Source organism: Thermobia domestica, chromosome 9, assembly GCF_964235325.1.
Source record: "Thermobia domestica chromosome 9, izTheDome1.hap1.1, whole genome shotgun sequence".
Taxonomy (NCBI): domain Eukaryota; kingdom Metazoa; phylum Arthropoda; class Insecta; order Zygentoma; family Lepismatidae; genus Thermobia; species Thermobia domestica.
This window is the reverse complement of record NC_137462.1, coordinates 45,662,604-45,685,040: the sequence shown is the minus strand read 5'-3', so window position 1 is coordinate 45,685,040 and position 22,437 is coordinate 45,662,604. Positions and strand designations below refer to the sequence as shown.

At 35.2% G+C, this 22,437-nt stretch overlaps 1 protein-coding gene across 1 annotated transcript in view; it reads right to left on the bottom strand.

The window, feature by feature from the left end:
* The window catches only part of LOC145694630 (uncharacterized), a gene marked incomplete in the record, with an annotated part of 79,597 nt that extends 57,389 nt beyond the window's left edge, over positions 1–22,208 (bottom strand). Inside the window, 3 exon segments of the mRNA XM_081771037.1 lie at positions 7,333–7,434; positions 9,632–9,716; positions 22,073–22,208. Of these exon segments, the coding sequence (XP_081627163.1) occupies positions 7,333–7,434; positions 9,632–9,716; positions 22,073–22,098 (213 nt within the window).
* Positions 22,209–22,437: the final 229 nt, after the last annotated feature.

Sequence of the window (22,437 nt, the reverse complement as noted above, 5' to 3'; positions counted from 1 at the left end):
CCTTCCCGAGACAGGAGCACAAGGCGGCAGGCGAAATTGTCATCGAAGTGCGCGCCGTGCACGTACGTAGCTTTGGACATGTTCACTAATCAAATGCTGCAAGCATTGTTACTAAAATTCACTGTATCTAGAACATCAAGATTACAGACTACTCACCACACCACACACACCTCCTCTGAAGTTTACTTTAATCACAATCAATGACGTAATTTTAAAAGTTCGATTTATTTCATTTATTTCAGAATCCATATTTCACTTCTGTATACATATTTTTACAATTATTGTCACGAGATACAAAATTTGGTGAAATTTCAAAGGAATCAACAGCTCGAGTTCATGGTTTACGAATCTGATAAGCATTTGTTAAAATGCTTATGAAAATCAGCACACACACACAATGATTTAAGCTCAACTTGTTATTTTTCTACAATATAAAATTCACCAAGGTTTTCAATACAAACATAAAAGCTATAAAAACAACGAAATCTCTGTACATATTATTTTCTGCTTTTCTAGCATGAGAATAACTTTAGTGAAATTCAGCTACATCATCAGATCATCCTCGTAGGAAAATTTCAAGTTAAGTACTTGCACCTTATAATGAACTTTCACGTAATTCAGCAAGTACACTATTTGTATCTTTCACTAACATATTTTGTATTATTTCATTCACTAAGAAGGCAATCATAAATGCTATGAAATTTTTGAAGAGGCTGATGACACCAGAAGACATGAGCTATACATTTAATCACAACAGCAAGTAGAAGATAATCAAACCCACCGCTACACAACAGTAACATTTTAGAGAGACGGGGCAGTCATCATCAGCTGGCCTGAATCTTAAAAGAGGTTAAAAAGAATGTGAAAAGATAGAAAATAGTTATTCGATGTAAACAAACCACTTTACGTCCATGAATACTATGGCGAATTAACCTACGTTCAACACTATGAAGATCCACTGTTTACTGTTACTGTTCCTCTTTCTTTCCAACTGGCGAAGTACGTATTAAAAAGGTCACTCCGTATTGGATTTATTTCCCCTTTGTCCAAATTGAGTTCAGGGTTTAATTTATGGATGTAACAAGAAGACTCCTTTATTCTGGGTTCAGTGGTAATTTTCGCTTCTTCCATTACGCGCACATTAACAATATCATGTTTATTTTCCTTAAGATTCGATGACAGAGCTCCGTGTTGGAGACTTCTAGTAGCGTAAATACGTTCAGTTATTCTGACACAAATTCTCTACTGACCTATATACAGTTTATCACACTGGCAAGTGACAATGTAAACTCCACTAGATAGTTGAGAATCGGTGAACTAAGATTTGAAGTTATTCAGGAATTTGGCAATTGATTTTGAGGGAACTTCTAAAGCATTAATACTATATTTTTGTAATGTTTTATCTTTGTAGTGGAATTAAAGTGATGGCAATGCATTTTTCTGTGATAATGGTTGTTATTGAGTGCAAGGCTTATAAATTTGTTGTTGAACTTCTTTGCGCTGTTTGAATATACTTTTTAAAAACTATTTTTCCGTTCTATTTATATTTCCTTACTATGGTCCTCAGCGTAAATCTGGTTGAACGTGTCAAACTTGAAGTTTATTATTATTTAATAATTAAAAAAAAAAAAAAAAAATGTTTAACGAGCTCAACCAGATACACTCTAAAACTAGATTCACCATGGAGTATGAAGAAACCGGTACGCACTATTTCCTAGATATCACTATAAAACATGAAAATAAACTTATAACCTCAATATATCGCAAACCTGACGGGATCACATATATTAACTTCTGATCATCACACTCTTGGCTTCAGATTATGAATATTTCGAGAAAACATTTTGTAAGGGAGCCGTTTTACTCTCAGATCTTGCTGAGGGCCGTAATCAGGAAAAACAGCATCTCACATAAATAGAACAAAAAAATGGTTTTCAAAAATTATTATTAATATTAATCATATAGTGCAAACAAATTCAACAACAAATTGTAACTTAACAACAAACCATTACCACGAAGAAATGGATTGGTATCACTTTAGTTCCACACGTTTCTACCTAGGTACAAAGATAAAGAAAATATTACAAAAATATAATATTAATGCTCCAGAAAAGTACCCCAAATCAATTGCGAAATTCCCAACTAACTTTAAATCTTATTTCACCGATTCTCAACAATATTTCAAAAAATTAACATTGCTAGACGAATGACACCACTGACAACCTGGGGACCACGGTGATTCAGTGGCAGAGCGTTCACCTCTGGTGCATGGGGTCCTTGTTTCGATTCCAACTCGCACCAAGCGAGCTTTGCGGTGGATAAATACAGTGTGAACATCATTTGGCAGTGTGATAAAAACTGTATTTAACTCAAACTAAAAGGAACACTTGCACCAAAATAGCTGAATACATTTGCGCTACTAGAACACTCAACAATTATCTGGACTGTTATTGAACCTTAAGGAAAATAAATATGATATTGTTGAAGTGCGCGTAATGGAAAAGCAAAAATTACCACTGAACACAAAATAAAGGAGTCTTGTTACGGTAATAAATTTAACTCTGAACTCAATACGGACAAAGGGGAAATTAATACGACATTACCTTAATACATGCTTCCGCCGGTTGGAAAGAAAGACAACAATAACAGTAAACAGTGACTATCTTCATAGTATTGAACGTACGTTCATTAGTAATAGTGTTCATGGACATAAAGTGATTTGTTTACTTTGAATAACTATTTTTTTTTTATCCTTTCACCTTCCTACGTGTTTTTACCTTTTTAACCTTTTTCTGACAAGTCAGATGATAACGAGGGCCGTGTTCCTCTAAAGGGTTACTCTTTTTGTGATTTATAGCGGTGAGTCTGAAGCACTATCTTTTACGTGCTATTGTGACTATTATCACTGCTCGCAATCTATACTACTATACATAATTAGTTAGTATTGAGAATAGCTGGGGTATCTGTCTAAACTTAAACGGTAGCCAAATATCACGATTTCTACAAGTTATAGCTAATACTACTGTGAACTGTTGATGATGGTATACGTAACTGTGGATGCTCCCCAATAAACTTTTACGAACTTCGCTCAAGTCTCCAGAAGTTTATTTAATTATTTTAATAATATTGGTTTCAGTAAACTTGGTTCTCCATCAAAAGTTCCTATACAAACTCGTAAGTTTAAAATTTGGTCTGGATATGTTGAGTAGTATGGACTCTGCGTGCGTATATACATATATCTATATATATCAGAACGGGCGGATATCTAAAACTCACTTCGGCATGCAAGGTTCATAAAAAGTGTAAATTCTTTAAAATCTCAAATTCGTTCATTTTCAAGACCACAAGACTTTCTTCTCTCAAATCGTCCTTCTAAAGCAAATTATTTCAAAACTACGGTGCCCATATTTCGAAGCGGAGCGGGCTTTTTCGGAAAGTATGAACAACACGACTAAATAACAACATAATTTTAAAAATAGGACCAAACCTAACACTAGTGACATAAAAACTACAGACAGACTCCGAGTTACGTAAATTCCATATATCACGTGTTTATTTCAAGATAACATAACAAAAAAATTTCCCTTAGTTACTTCAGGCAGAAAATGAAAGCTAATCTTGATATTCATCTCTGGTAAAAATTTCACAGATGTGCTTCCAAAACTGGGCGCTAGAGAGCACTTGCATCGTTGCGCCAAGTTATTTTCACCGCGTTTTGAAACTTTCAAACGCTTCTCCTGAAAAGTTAGGAATTTTGAGTTATGTCACTCTTGAAATAAACAGGCGCTATATAAATTCTTACTTTAGTAAAAAATTTCCGATACAGCCCATATTTCCGAACAGTACTTACATCTGACGTAAGAAGCAATATTAACTGTTAAATTCTATCTTCGGAGCCATCTAGTGAAAGATGCATGAACTAATTAGGTATTTACGTTGAACTGTTATTAATTAGCAATTAAACAGTACTTTTTCGATTTATTTCATACGTGTTTGCAACTAAAATGTCTTAAAACGATCTATTTACCCAACATTTCGAGGAGTGTATATTTTACATTTGGAAACCCAGGAAATCGTTTTACGTTTATCTTTCAGTTGTAAACTGCAACGGTTCTTAACAAGGAACGAGAGTTGATATGTATCATCGGATGTATGCTAGGTCCTTTCACTTGAATAGACCTTCTTGCCTTAGTATCCGGCCCAAAATGGTTATTATTTAATCTTTTCCACGTACTCTGATGCCTTCATTAGTAATCCATATTCCGATGATTTACATAGCACTACAAACTAACCTTCCGATTTACAATTGAAGAAACAAAAGAAAAAGAAACTCCTTTAATGAGTCTGAAGTGCCATTAGGTTACGGGTTACTGATGAAGACATTCGCGTATGTCGAAATTATTTAATAATCACTTATTTTGAACCGGATACTAAGAAAAGAAATTTTATTCATTTTTTCAACATTCAATATGTATTTATGGAATCCATAAGCAAATAGGTCCGTTCACGTTTTGATCTAAAATATCTATTTATGCTGTTGCCTACCGAAGACTCTTGATACGCTATGAAACACTGTAATGTTGTTATGAATAATATAAACAGTTAAGCTGAAAATTGCTCCAATGCATTCAGAAGAGACATTTCGCAGAAAATACTCAAATAAATATGCAATCCTGACCTATACAAATTAACAACAAGAAAAAAAAAAAAAAGTATTGCAATTTTCGAAGCGCCCAGAGTTTCATTTAGGACAATTTTCCTTTATCTCAAGATAGACATGATTCGCTCCAACTCTAGAGGCACGTAAAAGGAAGATGGAAGACCTAGAAATCCCGAAACAAAGTAGATCAACACATAATTACAGTTCTGTGTAATGTATTGTGTGTTTTCTTCAAACTAGTGCAATATAGCGAGTCAGGTATCTAAGAGTATTGGAAAGTTTAAGGAATGCTTTCGCGTTTCATCCTAAACGAAGGGAAAATCCCAACCTACACCTTTCCACGGGAGAAAGTGGACAACGTTTTAGGCGGCTAACGTGTGTGGGAACTTACTGACTCCCGGGATAAGGAGTCAACCTGTACAGCTCACAGATGACGAGAAGAACCCTAGCAGAAGTAGTGTAACGTAGGTATGGTCTCGCCCACTTTTCGCACGGGGGTTTTAAATGACACCACAGAATAGCACACAGATAACTACCCGGAGTAGCAGACGACATTTAAGTATAGACCACACCTCAAAAACCGAAAATGGACTTGACCGTGTCGTTGACCTCTCCCCGCTTCCCCTGTTTTAGGGTTCTTCTCGTCATCTGTGAGCTGTACCAGGTGCCAAAAGCCTTCTTGGAAGGCGGTTGAGCAAGTAGAGGTCAGGAAATCTTCTTGTACTTAGGAGGGGAAACTGTCCTAAAAGGCGCATGAACCTCAAAGTGGTCAACAGCATAGAAATGTGGAAAGGAAATGGGAATACTAACACATTATCTCTTTCCTTGCAGGGACGACGAAGGAGTGTAAATATAATGATGATTCTTCCTGAGGTAAAACAATCCCCTGTTCGAATCTCCGGGTGAGAACTACTCCGGGAAGAATCATCAGAAAAGATAATAACTTTCATTTCTGCATAGAAACCTGGAACGTACGAACTTTACGACGTGCGGGTAAACTTAAAATTTAAAAATTGAAATGGACAAATGTAAAGTGAACATAGTGGGCTTGAGTTAAGTGAGATAGCCAGGAAAACGTGAGATAGTATCGAGAAATTACACAATATCCTATTCGGGTGGCACTAAGTCGAGAATGGTGTGGCGGCAGCAATGAAGAATGCAGTATAAAGAGATATAACCAAAGTGGAATGCTGCAGTGACCGCTTGAAGCTTGTAAAACTAAGTGTAATATCAGTGGATATTGTGATAATACAAGTGTATATGCTAACAACCGACCATGATGGCAATGAAGTAAAATATATATTTGTGGCATATTGCATCAGGAGGGAAGAAAGGTCAATGCCATAATAATGGCAGACTTCAACAGTGTAGTAGGAGGGGCCACGAATAAGGTGATGGGACCATTTGGATTAGGTAGAAGAAACGCACGGGGCCAAATGCTTATCGACTTCTGTAGACAACATTATGGTGGTAACGAACACGTGGTTTAAGAAAAGAAAAACCAAGCTGTACACGTGGAATAGTCCAGAAGATAAGAAACGCTACCAAATCAATTACATTCTTGTCAAGCAACGTTTCAGAAATAGTGTGAGACGTGAACACGCTACCGGAAACGGACGTTGATTTAAATCACAATCTCCTAGTGGCCGAAGTGCAAAACCTGGTTCAAGTCAATAAAGAAAAATGGAACAAGAAATCGAAAATGGAACAGAGCAATTAAGAAATATGGACAGTCATATGAAAAAAAAAAAAAAAAACTGAAGAATTCTATGCAATGGGCGAAATGGTAGGCAATACAGAAAATAACAGGGGAAAAAATTAATTAGTTTCTACTTGACATACTCCACAATAACATTGGCAGGACGGCAAGAGCACCGAGGAAAAGATGGTAACTGAAGCGATGCCTAAGAAGATGAGGAACGGAGAAGAGCGAAACTCAGACACAAAAGAATACAGAAGCTGAATAATGAACTGAGAACAGAGACGGACAAAGTCAAAGAAAAGTACATGGATCAGATAGTGAACAAATAATGTAACTTCAACGGCCAGCAGATATTATCTGATGTGTCAGAAAGCACAAGAATTAGGAGTGAAAGCTAACAAAAGTATACACACGTTTGGAATCGAAGATCAACAAGGTCAGGTAGTCTCTGACCATCAAAGAATCCTTAGAATTTGGGAGAAATACGTAAATGATCTATGTGATCAGAAAAACGGCCCCAAAGATATTGCAACCGAAGAAGAGGAAGAGGTGGATAATGAGGAAAATGACACACGGTATATCGAAAAGTGAAGTAGTACAAGCCATAAAAGACATGTGCTGGGGGAAGGGGACTGGAGACGACGACATACCAGCAGATTTGCTCAAGGGATAAGGAGACAATGCAATGAAAGTACTGACTTCACTTATTAACAAGATCTACCTGAATGGAGAATGGCCAAAGGATTTTCTTGATAAATACACAGACATAATAAAGTGTATATATATATATATATATATATATAAATGCTTAATACTCTGGTTTCGGGAAATAAGGTATTGGTCTTTAAAAAACGAATAGAATACTGACACTCTCCACTACTTGCTCTCAAGTGTCAACTGCCTCACGATGCCAAGTGAACAAGGAAAATTAAACACAATATTTCTTAAAGATCAGATTACTGGTACTTACCGCATCATCAATAACAATGCTGCACACAGCTGGATCTCTTCCAATTTTATTGACTCCATTATACACTGGATGCTTTTTACCGTTCACCTCTATCGCAGCTACCTACAAACACAGTGGAAGCAAAGATTAATTTTCGCATGACTGCAAAATCTTTCTACTAAACCAATGAAATTCCAAAACTGAACTGTGTAGTGCTGTTGCTTCAAATTCAGACTGACTTTGAATGTATTCCAGAATGTTTAGCTTGAAAGAAATTCTTGCTCATAAATCAGAAGTTGGAAAACAATATTTTAAAACCTAAAATAGTCTGTGGTGTTTTATTATTATTATTATTATTAAAACGGATATTTCTTTACCTTTTTTTTTTTTTTTTTTTTTTTTTTTTTTTTTTTTTTTTTAATTAAAGGAAATAAATGTCATTATCGTAAGTTCGATCTAAAGTGCAATAACCAATAATTCTAATTTTTCGATTCGGTTCCTCTGATCAATTGTCTTTCAGCCAAGCAAATTAGTGAACTTAGTTACACTGACCTATTGGTAACAGCAAAATAAGTTAATAAAAACCTCAGTTCAAATGAGTTCATATACTTACACTTCAAGCTGGGTCGTCAGACATTACTCACTCTATTAAAATAGAAACTATAAACTAATATTTACTCAATATATGTAGTTGAAATATTAAAAATGACTGCACAAAGAAACGATCTGCTAAGGATGAGGTTTGTCAAGATCCTTTTTTGGTCTATGATAATTTTCTTTCTTCATAAGTGGTAAATAAATAATTTACGGTTGTACAATTAGAACATTTTTTTCTACTAATAAAGAACGTCATGAAACCTTTTTCAAAAAGTGCGTACAACAAATAAATAGGTATGAAATATCGCAATCTCCCATACTGCTGACTAATACCGAAAAACATCAATCATACTCACGCACTTATTTTCCAATAGTATATTTTAATGTAAGTATATTAACACTATATTAACACAAGTCGAAGTTAAGATCGAATTTATGTCCACTGATGTCAAACTTTATTTTATATGCATGTTCAGAACGTCTGTACCATAAATACGACATTAAGATATTAAATGACTCGTGTGGTATAACTAGTTTAGGATTTCAAAAAATGGATGAAGTGGAAAAATACTGAGTAAATACTCGAAAAGTGAGACAATACCCAATTTTACAGGCAGGAAATATCAATTTTTACTATTAATATACTTATCACATAACGATGAAATACATTTGCTATTTTTTATTTTAAGAAATACCAAAACATTTTAATGAAAATGTATCGTGTTTTTTTTTTAAATTTTTTACCGTGCTAAAATTATGACGGTAACTGTAATGATGAGATTGAAGGTAAGTAGGACGAAATGGAAAAACCCCGAGAAAACTCGCGTCTACGGTGATTGTCTACAAGCCCACTTGAATGCACCTGCAATTCTACAAGGGACTCCATACACCAGAGATTAGCTCTGCTACTGAGGAACCGTGGCTCGCTGTTGTACTTTCTGAGAGACAATCTTCGAACTTAACTAAACAAAATACGGAACACATTTTTAAATACTAAGAAAAAACAAAAAATTCTTAGAATGTAATTATTATTCAAGATGTTGTACATTTATATCGGGTGTTCTAAGAATGGCGCCCACGAACCACAAAGCACTATTCTACAGGTCAAAATAAAGCGAAAATACTATATGGTGGAATGTCCTCCAGAGCCCCCTTCAGCCGCTATGGGGAATCAAAATTTCACTACGTGGCAATGCTGCAGATTAATCTGGAACCATCAGTGTTGCTCTACAAATCAATCAATCAGTAACATCGATTGATAAGGTAATAAGTGGTGCTAGTGCCAACGTTTATCGACTTTACCATCTGGAAGAAATCGATGTATTGATAGATCTACTCCATGGTTTCATCTCTGACGTTGCCATATAATGCAATACGCGTCTCCAGATGAGAACCGGAAGATATACAAATATATAATAATTTTTGGTTTATTTTGACTTGTAGAATAGTGCTCTGTGGTCCGTGGGCGCCATTTTTAGAACACCCGATGTATATAGATATTTTTAAAAAGTCTGAAGATCGGCTACACACGGGAAAGCTGCTTTGTGGTACAAGTAAGACAACGCTAGAAATAAAGGGATACTAACTCTTAGCGCTTAAAATGCGTTCCTAAATATTCAGGTAGTTTGTGGAGAAAAATAATATAAAATGTACACCTAAATAAGGTTGTAAGGATTTATTTTTTCTACGTCATGGAAACTAAATTTTCAAATAAAGTTAATACCTGAATTTTCTCTTCATTTTTATAATATGTCGGTTCCTCGTAAGATAAATCAAGTCGCTGTGTGGCTTCTATCGTCTCCATTTTGCTGAAAGAAAAGAACAAACCGTTTCATGAACGCTTATAATAATCGAACACAAACATCATAATAAATTTTAATCATATAGCATAAATTCACTTCTAGCTACACTCACAGGCAACGTACTACATTCATTGCATAATCACCTGCTCTTATCTAAATAGAAGCAGCTACCTGGATTTACACAACATAATTAATCCTAGGCTTACATAATTGATCATTTACTTTTCCAGAAATTACGCTATCCATAACAAACATTTTAGCCCACAATTTTAAACTTTGAGATATGCATTCTGAACTGAGCTGAAAAAACACTTTACATATGTGAAAAAAACGTTTGCAGAAATTACTTTATAAAGCACTGCCTACTTCATACACGCTCATACAAAAAGCTCCCAAATACGTTCCTCTTACGTTTAGGAAGTCAAAAGGAGCCGGCCCGCTTCTGTCCTTTACGTCAGACATTTGTATAATTCATAACAACACTAATCCATAAACAATTCTTTGGACCGGTATGTTCGGCGCAACAAATTCCCTTTACAGCAAGCACCAGAGCTATTACGAGACGTAGGAATATTAGCTGTGTTTATCACTATCGATTTTACTTATTCGAAGTGAAAATTAGTCTGGAATTTCTGTCTTTTCCACTTGTTCCTTCCTTTCTTTCTTTCAACAAACTAAGAACTGAAATTTGGTATCGAATGATCAAACACTATCCTACAGTAGCTCGTTAGAAGAATATCAAAGAACAGAGAAACAGAAATAAAAATTACATTAGATAACGATGCAGTGATTAATAAAGAAACTGCAAAGATAATTGATGCTACAGACAAATATACAGACAGGGCTCTAAATCTTCTAACCTAGGAGCCAGTTCTGAAAACCACGAACTCCAATCTGATACATGGGTCTACTGTTTTGATTTTAAATTATAGTTACTGCCATAAAAAAGTACAAACAAAACAGTGACGTTATCCGATTCTGAAATTGCATTCTTTGTTTCACAAGGTTCCGGCGCAATACTTCAATACGAGTCTCTCTTTCTCATTGGCATGCTAAAATAATTCCTTTACGGAGGACAAAAATAGAAGCAAAGGAAATCAAATGGAATTAAGTCACCACTGGCTAAAGAGCAGCAGATACATCTTCATTATTAACTGCTACAATTCATTCGTCAAGTGATGGTCAACAGCTCGCTGTGAAATGGACACGTCACCCGGTGCGTCGCTCTATGTGACATGTGGAAGTTACCTACACCTGGCATTTGTATCACGATCGCTTTTTTTTTTTTTTCCAGTTTCCTTCATTTGTTATTAATCAATCAGTATTTGTGTTTGGTATTCGCTGTTCTAAAAGAAATATAGGATAAGATGTTTCTGTTCCAATTTTCCTGGCGAATCCATTTCTCTTAGTCTCTTAATATATTTATTTTACTCCGATTTCCATCCCCTGTGGACAAGGTTCTAGGGGAGCCAAGACTTGAAAGTAAAATGATTACACAGAACAAAATTAGAAGTAAGAAAGATGACTTCTAAAAGTCGGAAACCTGTAACGGAATGGTTCTTAAGTGAAAGTTATCTACCGATTGAAGCTCATAAGAAACATTTTGTTCTCTAAATTGAAATTTTCGACTGAGTGAAGATCATCTATGACATAGTTAAAAAATAAAACTAAAAGTGGAAATGTAAAGGAAAGGATCTGTTGACGCAGCATTAACCGCTGCCGAAAATCATATTCGTGAAGAATAAAAATTTCAATTAAAAGGAAAAGCTGAAAGCCTGTGAGCTAGTTAATAGGATTTTTAGTTTTAGCTTAAGCATTGGATTCCTACAGAACACAATTAGGAACACTTTCTGATGAACAGTATATAAGCGCAGCGCTCATAGTGGTCTAGTCTCTTGAAAATAGTTGAAAAGTGACCTAAAGTACACGAAAAAGTGATCAAAATCTCATCATGCCCCTATTTTCCTTTGTCAATTTCTCCATCACCTCTCTGTTTGTTGTCTTGTTTCATATTTTCTTCTTTACTTTATTTTTCTTTGAGCTTCCTCCTTTCTTAGGTTTTCTAAGTATGCTTTGTAGTTACGGTAAGCAGGCTTAGCAAATGTAAGAAGCTTCTTAGTAAGTGGAACCAGTTCTGGTCTATTTCCGAATTTCTTCACCGCAGACATTATATTTAACTTAGCATTTAGAGTTCTCAAAGCCATGAAATATTCAAATTCATCACCTATTGTTAAGAAGAACATACAAGAAGCATAATGCAAGACGAACATGAACCACACAAACACACACACACATACAACATTGAGCGGAGCGTTAACTATTACGAGAGAAAACTAAAATTCTATTATGACAGAAGAAAGAATAGACATAGAAGTGTTCTCAACCCCATCTTGAGAGCTTAAGCATCCAGCAACTATCCACTGTGCTTTAGAAAGAATAAAAGCTGATGTGAGAACAAAGCTGACTGTTTCACATGTGGCAGCAAGTACTGAAGTTTTCAGAAGAGTAAAGAGTAACAAGTTTCTGCCTTTTTTCATTTATTTTTATAATATTTTTCTTAGAAAATTGCCAATAAAAAACATAAAACACACGAAAAAGTCACTTTACCTCCCAAAAAACTAACTTTTAGTGACAAATTTGAAAAAAAGTAACTTTTAGTTAAAAAAAAAAAAAAAAAAAGAGAGAGACTCGCTATGAGCTCTGTAAGCGTAATTAATATTTAAAAGACGAAGATATCCTATCTTAACATCCCTATATTAAATTATAACACTTGCGGTTTCAAGACTTTTCTATCCCTCCCTCGGTGTGCAGCATTATGATACATTACTAACCGTGTAACAGAAGGGAGGACTCTTCAGTGGTTGAGTATAAGGCTAAATCAGTATATTGGTTTGTAAAGAAAGAAAAAAAAAAAGTTTATTTCGTGCCTTGTCACCCTGTGCCAAACTCAGTACACTTACAACTTACACGACTGAAGACCAAATTGTGACCACAAACGATACAAAACTGTCAAGCTGTTTACGTCTATCTAATCGTATACCGAAACATATCTAATACACAACAACACACTCAACAAGGTTATGTGATAATATGAAATGAAAAAAAAAAAAACAGTATCACGTAACAGTTTCAACACAATAACAGTGTCTTCATCAAACTTCCACTCCTTCTGCTAAGGAGTACAAGGAGTGGAAGTCTGACGAAGACACAGTTATTGTGTTGAAACTGTTACGTGATATTGTTTTTTACACATTATCACATAGCCTTGCTCAGTGTGTTATTGTGTATTAGTACAAAATGGAAACAAGGCCTGATAGAATAGTTACGAAACATATCTATATCCCTTTCCCCCCGGTTTGGGCTCACTTCAACAAACCGTGGGTAATCATAAGTATCTTATTTAACTTTATATTTAGCCATATAAAATTATGCATCTTGCACCAAAAACATGGAACTAATTTGCATCTCAGTGTAATGTGCATCTCAGTGTAAATCAATCTCGAAACTGGATCCGCTTTATAACGTTCTATTTAACTTGGATAAAATTTTTGGAACTTTTTTTTTAAATTTTTTTAACATCTGTGCCCCTTTCTGCCACCTTGCTATTGCGTTGAATTTAATAAAACCTTTTTTTCTTTTAAAATTGTCTCTAGGCAACAAACAAAAAAAAAGGGGGGGGTACAAATCAGTCTATAAGTTCTCAAAAATCTCATGAAGTTCGAAAAACCATCCATAAATGAGATTTCATTAACAAAATACAAACACTATTTCACGAAATACATACATCAGGAAATTAAAAAGTTATACATTATTTATATTATTATCACCAAAAGAAATGTAAAAACTACAATAAACAAGAAATATGGGTTCCTTTGGTAAGTCAGAACACACACGAAACAAAAAAAGTCTAAATTTTGTTCAAATCAAATCGCAAGTACAAAGAACTACTTAATATAACATAGGATTAATAATAAATCAAACACTTATGGCGTGTGCATCAGCGAAGTTCAACTGTTGAACGAGGGTCATAACTAAGTTCGGTGAAAATGTCTGCTGCACCAACAACGTTCAAGGTTAGGTCTCGGTCAAATGGTGGTTGAACTTGGTTTTAGCTTGAAAGGCCGAATTTGGAGGCTTAAACTTCGTTGATCCAAGTCAGTCCGTTTACATTCAATAATGTCTTTCTATTTTTCCACGAATGAAATTACAATATATTTCTCGTGTTCGGAAAATTTTTTTGCTCGTGGTTTCATTATTTTTTCCTAGATACAATGTATATCAATAAAATGAAATAAATGTTCTGAAGTTTGTTCTTGAAATACAAAAGCAAAAAAATAAAATAAACGGTGTAGATTAGGAATACAGATCTTTTTTTTAATTTTCAGGTAAAGTCTGTTAACTCGCAAAAAGAAATAAGGAGAATATGTAGGTAGTAAACCTGAGAGGCTGTAGGTTTACAATAGAGAGCCCACTAGAAATAAACTACTTTTTTGTGGGGGGGGGGGAGAAAATCAGCTCATAGCATTTTCAACAATGTATCTTCTAAACAATTTTCAAGGAGGCATAAAAGTTATGTCTATAAATACAGTATTTTCTGTCAAAATTCCATGAAAACAGCGTAAAACTTATTATTCAGTTATTCCTAGAGTGTTAACCAATTGCGCACAACTGTATAAGACACATAGAAACTTAGTGAAAGCCACACGCCTCAAAACCACGCACCAAACCTTGCAAGCTCCTCATTACAAGCTATTTTTGAACCTATCACGGTTTACGCCAAGGTGAAGCTGGTGGGCTATAGTCGAGGTATGTACGTAGAGAACAGGCAAATTTGCGATGGTAGGTATACGTGTGAGCAAATTAAGGTTTCACTCGAGCAAACAGTTCTACCAAATAGAAAATTTATAGGTAAAATATGACGTGAAATATCTTTCATGAAGGAATGAAAGTGTGAATATAAGTAATTACCAACTATCCCAGCATATTGAAATGAATTAATAGTGATAAAGAATTTACTGCATGTGTAATTGTGCTCTTTCGCTGTCCTCGTTTATGAGTATACCCCGTCGCTGACGCGCCTGCTAATTATGGACGCAACCGCTCGGGCCTCCCTACTGCGCTCGTACTCTAACTCGGTTAGATAACATTCGTGCTTTTTAGTGGCCACCTAGCACAACTTGGTTCGTGTTTTATACACAGTAGTTTTTATGCTATACGTCCACACTTTATACAGTACTGAGCCATCCTGAAGTCAATCTGCAAGTAGTAATGGAGCTCTTCATTTAGTACATACTTTGCTAAAAGAAAGCTTCTGCTAGAGTAATGAACAAATTAGTACAAAAAACACGTACCAATCTGTAGTAAGTGATCACTACAGGATAGTTTTACATTATAACTGCATAATTATGAACCATACATTTTAACGCTGTCTCTATAATCACAGATCACTTACGTGTGTATCGAATGCATTTTGAGAAATTGCACCGCACAACAGGAGGTTGATATTTTCCACACTGGTCTTTCCTATGCACACACCACCATGGCTAATGTGCCTGCTTTCGCGTACAAAATCACGAGCGATCCCTCACATTGTGCCCTGCTTCTAATCGGATAGATACAAACTTACTTTGTATTACCCATTTAGCACACATTCGTGCGTGGTTTTTGCACTTATTGTATTTATAACATAAGTCTGTAAGCATATTATAAATGTGTGCGTAGCTGGTGGACAGGTGAGAAATTAAAAATGCAGAAGTCGTTAGATCATAAGTTGAAAGAATAAATGGTAGCGCTCCTCAATTTTACCTACGCTAACTGGGAATTGTAGACAAACGCCAAGACATTAGAATAACATCTTCACGATGAAATATGTATAATTGTTGAATTAATTTTCCCCATCAGTTGATTCCAGAAGTTTTTTTTTTTTATTTTTTTTTCTAGTGGTGGCGAAAATACTAGGAATCCACATTGAGCATGACAGGATATATTGTCCCGAGGGAATTTCATGGTTCTCGCGGAGAAGTTTCTCCCGGTAAATTCCTGAAATCACCACTGGTCCACATAGATCCACATTATATTTGTTCTTTGTTATACGTTTAGTGTAATCTTTATGGTGCAATTTTATTATATACAGATCCACAGATTGAGAAATATACGGAAAAAATTGCAGACGTCTTTAATTTGTCCATTTTATGTCGAGAACGTGCAGTTTTACTATACGTATCCATAGTATAAGTAGTAGTAGGAACGAGTTAGAAGCCCCGCAGGGGTTAGTTGGGTTCTGCTCCCGGCATAAAATGGAAAAATTACAGACTTGCCCACATTTCTCTGTACATTTTGCAATCTGTGTATCCATACAGTCAAACTGCACCGAGAACATAACCCAACAAACCCCTGCGGGACATCTAACCCTTTCCTACTACTATTTATACTATGGATCCGTATAGTAAAACTACACGCTACAATCTAATCTAAAATCTACTACCAATATTGCAACACCGCGTACCAGTCCATTCTTTGATGTTGTATTCAGACGAGATGCACACAATTTCTAAAGTCGAAAACCCCGGCACGTGATATGCTTTTTTCATTTGTTACTTTGTTAAACGAAGGCTAGAGACAAAAGACCAGAACCAATCAGAGTTGATTTTACAAATTGACCGAAGTTTACTTAAACGAGGTGTACTGAACTTCGACTTTCAATGATGCATAAAAAGTCCGGGAACCACGTTTAAACTTGAAAGTTTAATGTTGAACGCGTTTAAGTGTACGCTCGTTTAAACTTCGTTGGTGCACACGGCTATTAAATGTAATTATAATCTAAACAGATCCTCGGATAAAATTATATGTAGTTTTACCATTAAATACCAATAAAAACATTTTGTCAGAAAACTGTCACAAATTTTCACTAACAAAGCCACAAGAACATCTACTCATTAATTAAAACTCACCGCAAATGCCACATGAGCGTTAACACCCCGCAAATTGTAAATTTCTATGACCAGCAATCGTGCATGGGGTAATATGAGGGACCATTTATCATAATATCCTCTTCTTTTAAACTAATACAAAAAAAAAAAAAAAAAAAAAAAAACCTGAAATTATGTACACTCATGTCCAAAATGATTGTCGCATATCTATAAATGTCTTCTTGTAAGAATATAACAATAAAATAATTTTGCAGGGTACTTGTAATCAGAGTTGCCTCGTTTTTTCCAATGGCTAAGGCGGGCGTTTCCCGATTTATATATAATTCTGTATAATGCTTTTACTTGTGTAACTGCTTATCTTTTCGTTCTTCGGAAATGGTTCCTGACAATTGTATTAACAAGCAGGCCTATGTAAAGATCAATACAGTATTTTTATCAAGAGTCCTTCGTGAGTGAGTCGGCAATCGCATTTGTGACCAATTAGCCCCGGTTTCGTGTCCAAATGGACAATTTCTCTTGGATGTAAGCCAAGAAGCGGTTTAGATTCCGCTTTAAAGTTATGTGACCCCTTCCAGCATAACCTTGTTGTTGCATAACAACACCAAGGCGAAACAAACTAATTCCTGTCCATATCTAATATAAACAGAGTAAATTATTTAAACCAAAAAACCTGGTTTTTTGCTTTTTTCAATAAAAACCATGGTTTTTGCCAACCCTGCTTCTAATACTGCTACTACTCGTATAATCGGGAAATATATATTTGTGATAAATTTCATAGGAAAAGAATTATAAATAAGAAAATTAGAACGAGTTAAACAAAATGTTGCTAAATGGACAAGAAAGTATTATTTTCGTTGTACTGTTCTTATTTACTGCTCTTTTGACATGAAATCTACCACATACATGTCTTTGCTGATTATACATACACTAACATTATAAGTACCGTGCGAATTCGTTATCAAATTATATTCCTACAACAACATAGTTATAGATATGCGACAATAATTCTGGACATGAGTGTACAATGCAAATATCAGCAAGAGGACATTATTTGACATATTCTCTATGATAGCTCACGCTTAATAGTGTTGTCAACCTTACAAAAGTTTGTTTTTGACACTAGTCCGATTATTACATATTTCAAATATAAAAAGAAAACATATAATACCACGCTTTTATGTAGTTTCACAAGCTAAGGACGCCAGTGTCACAAACAACCAAAAATAACCAAATTTCGAAGTTCTATAACAGGCATAATGCAACTGACATAAACGAGGTAACATACATGCAAAGCACTCTGAAGTAAAATACTACGGTCATCGTATAACGTTCTTTGAACTAGTATAAATAAAGTTATAAGGAACTGAGAATTCCACTCTTTCAAAGGATTTCATTTCGAGAAACCGTTTAAGGATCAAATCAAATTCCACTCATGGTTTTCAACAGACATGAAGATTACAGACCCATTTACATCAATTTCATATATTGCCCAAGTGGCATATTCGTGAAAACTTCTTAAAATATTCTTACATACAACAATACTTTTTGTTGTTCATAATTACAACAATACTTTTTGTTAAGTGAAATTACAGCAAGTTTTTTTGCAATTACATATTTTTTAGCAGTGTTGCAAACATTAACATTTTTTCTTACCATATCTCCAGAATGGTTTAAATTATCGAATTGCTGTAAACAGCACTACGATCTTTCATCTATTGAAAACATTCTGTCTAATTGGATGAGGCACTTACCTAAGCAGTTTTTCGAATTAAATACCTTTAAAAAAGTCTAGTTGTCAATCCCTTGTTTGTATTCACTCGACATCTGTTTCATTACAATTATATTAGACACTAAATTACATTTGATGTGCCTTGCCCTGTCTGTCCAATTTGTGTAATTACCGTTGTCGAATTCACCAAAATTCGGACGTTTGTGATACTGTAGCATCCTTAGTTTACAATAATAATTGTAATATAGTAAGTATTGGTTTAAAATGTTAATTTCAAATATGCAATAATATGACATATTGTCATTTGAAATAAATAAATAAACGATATGTTGAGTAGGCAACACTGTAAGTGCCAAACAATGTCCCCCCTGTCGACGCGGTATAAAATTTTCGTGTTTTCTGCCTATTAGTTTAAAAGTTACACGGACGTATCAAGTTAAAGTACTAAAACCCGATATAAAGTATTTAATTCCAGCAACGAATTATTTCAACACGCTATAGAAATAGGGCATTAGCAATAAGGAATATGTTTGTAATTAAAGTTCGCACTTCCTAGTAGGCCGTAGCGCCCTCTACTCCCCGTTAAGTATCCGCCAAAGTTCAAAAATCATCTCTTACACAGATTACTTTCAGTTTCCACCGCGCGTTTCTGATAGCACCATTAAAAATAACTGTATAGTTTGAAAACACGTTGCAATCATTAACTTGTTTCACATATATGTATTCTACACCCAACTGTCAGGCAAATACAAGGGTCATTCAGGCTCATTCTCTTTTTTTTTAGATGAATTAATGACTTACTATGTACTCTGATCTTTGTGGTGACAAACACCGTGTCCGTGTGCGAGGGTTTTCTCCGAATACTCCCGTTTCGTACCACCGCCTTCATTCCTCTATTATCATTTATCTTGTCATCACAGTTTCCCTTAGCTTCAGTGCATAATCTTGAGATGTTAAGCGCAAAATGGGTAACGTTCGTTAGTTCGTATGCCTCTCAAAACAAGTAACATTTTAAACGGTTATCTGAATAGTGAAACAGTGACGGTTAAATTATAATTCTGAAAGAAAATTGCCAAAACTAAAAGTACAAAGGAAAGATTCTGTGAAAAAGTCTTCCTAAAATACAATCAAAATTTCACTATTTCAATATTCGTATAACCAATTCCAACTCACGCACGTTACGAAAAAAAAAAAAAATCCAAATAACGACTCACGGTATACATCGACACCCGATAAACAGAAAAAAAAAAAAATACGTGCTAACCGTATCCCGTGGCCAATCAACTCACAACTACCATGACACACACGTAACATAGCCTAGATACATGGGATAACATTATTAGGCACCTAACCAAACATAATGCTTTAAAACTATGAGTCATCTCAAAAAATGCTACCACTACCAAATAGCTCTCAAACAAGACAAAATACACTAACAGGTATCTCAAGATACCTGTCAAGTTGGGACAAAAACATTCTGAGTGGAGCGAGGACAAAACACCACAAATCAATGAATAAATACCAAAAGCAACCTTTACATTCAGTTTCTTTTAACACGAACAAGTAACGAAAAACGAACTAATAAAAAGTTATTCTCTGTTTAGACGCCGAAGAGAGCAAACCTGCTCTAACCCACAACACAAACTAAATAACTACTACAATTATCCATATTTAAGGCTAATCCGCAAATGGCGACCCCGGATTAGACCCACATGAGCAAGTTTTCAACGTTGTATTGCCATTTATTTATTATTATTTTAATATGCCTTACATAAATTACTCCTCTTTAACTCCTGTCATTCACTTTTGCTGCTAACCATAAATATTTCTATTTTTGTGCTTTCTTTGCTCTTCACTAAATACGTAATAATCTGTATTGAATTACTGCGCAAAATTAATACCTTCTAACTGTTATGTGTACAAAAATAACAAAAACAATGGATCCTTCTAATGTCCCCAACCAGCACTATAACTAACACTCTACCATGGTATTATGTAAATAAATTTCTAGAGGAGCTGGGGGTGGAGCCCCATATCAAAAAATGCATACCGGTACGAAAATACTTCTTTCCTGTACTAAGATACTCCTATTCATGAAATCTGAACTTTTCTTAGTAGGGAAAGCATCATCACTGCCAAGTTTCGTAAGGAAGGAGTTGCATTACTGGGTACAGATTGCTTTTAGGACGGCTGAGTAAAACTACAACGTGCGCACATATGACATAAAAACAGTAGAGCATCAAACAGAAAAACTATCTGAGTCAGAGTGCAGCAGGGAGGCGAGCGTCAGCGACGATTGGTATACCCATAAACTAGGATAGTGGAAAACACTTCATATGGCATAAAAACATATGCTTTACGTGTAGCACAGCTATGCAACTGCTACAATCACTTTGTAGACCGCCTTTTTTTTAGCATTTCACTGCATCTTGTTTTTCTTGTTAAGTAAAGAGCACACTTTCCATATCGTATTTCAAACTTACTATACATGTAAGACATAAAAATCCAATATAATTTGATTACCTATAGAATCGTATTGTGAAACCAAGTAAGCCTAATATTTCTTCTGTAGATTGTACAAATTTATGCCCCCATAAAATGGGATAATACCGAAACATCTGTCCAAGTCCACCACATTTGGTTCAGACGCAACCCCCTTCTTACAAGTTCCCGCTCTACAACAAGGTTTTCCCACCATTACTGCAGCATACACATCCAAGTTAGGCAGTAAGACAGTGGGTTTGGATTGCCATATTAATCTCTACTGTCTATTTACTTAATATTGCATGAATACGCGAACTCATAGTCCTGAATTACTCTTACGTGGACATTTCGTCTGATTCTATTCATTTATCCGTAAATTCTGTATTTCGGGGTCGCCATCTGCAGCACTTAACCAATACTAAACTTAGGCATGTTTAACAACTTGAAAATGACAACGTGGCACATCAACATCACCAAACTACTTTCGTAACAATCCGTCTCACGATACCAACTAAGGAACTAGACCCAAAATCTGTTAATCCGCCTCTTTCAGCTAAAGCACACAATCGTGGTACGCTAAACTTTAAAATAAATAAATATCATCTACTACTCTGTACGCTTACACTTGCGAAAGAAAATAAGGTAACTGTTTAGTAATAGGGGGCCAACACTAAGGAAGACAGGAAATACGTGCCTTGCGCGGCTGTAGCCCGCGTTCATCGCTAACGCTCGTTCGGCAATGCTGTATGAATTAACTGTTATTAACCTAACTGAATGTGAATAGAATATCGCAAAAAAAAAAAAAAAAAAAAAAGTCTGTTAAAAACCAGACCCCCCAAAGCTAAACAATAGCCGAAAATAAAATTCCCTGCAAACAACACATCTCTTACAGTAAAAATAAAATATTTATTGAGAAAATTCCGCAAAATATTGCTGAATGGATCTTAACCTACAACGAATTTTGGTATTAATGTATACAGCTGAAAACTAGTCTACAAAACATCAAGTTATTAAGAATTGTACGACATATCAAGCCTTGTACTTTATAAACGCTACAATTTTTATAAAGTACAAGAAAGCAATCGTGCAAGCACAAATGAAAACTTACGAAAGTAACATAACAATATCTAATACAATAGTACGCAATAACAATATCTAAATAAACACCCATTAACGCACAATTACGTAAATAAAGAATTCACAAATGAAAAATTCCTAACCTTGTCCGACACGCTGCGACGCTCATTACACGCACATCGAACGTCACATGAAAATCGATACAGCAAACTGCAATATTACAATGTCAAGCCTGTATAGATCAAGCTAGATAAAAACTTAAGCAAGTGCATTACTTCTACATTTATTTCAAGTCAAGCTACAGTATAAATGTCTCACAAACTTCAGAACACATTACAGCCACGTTACTTGGACGAAAACCGCTCTAACGCCGTGACCTTGACAATTCGCGCTTCTTTGTTCCACAAATGCAATGCACATTACACTGAACCATTACACTTAGGAACTAAAAACAAGATCAGTAACTTCCCTAAATACTTTAAGATTTGCATTTCTACCACATTTTTCG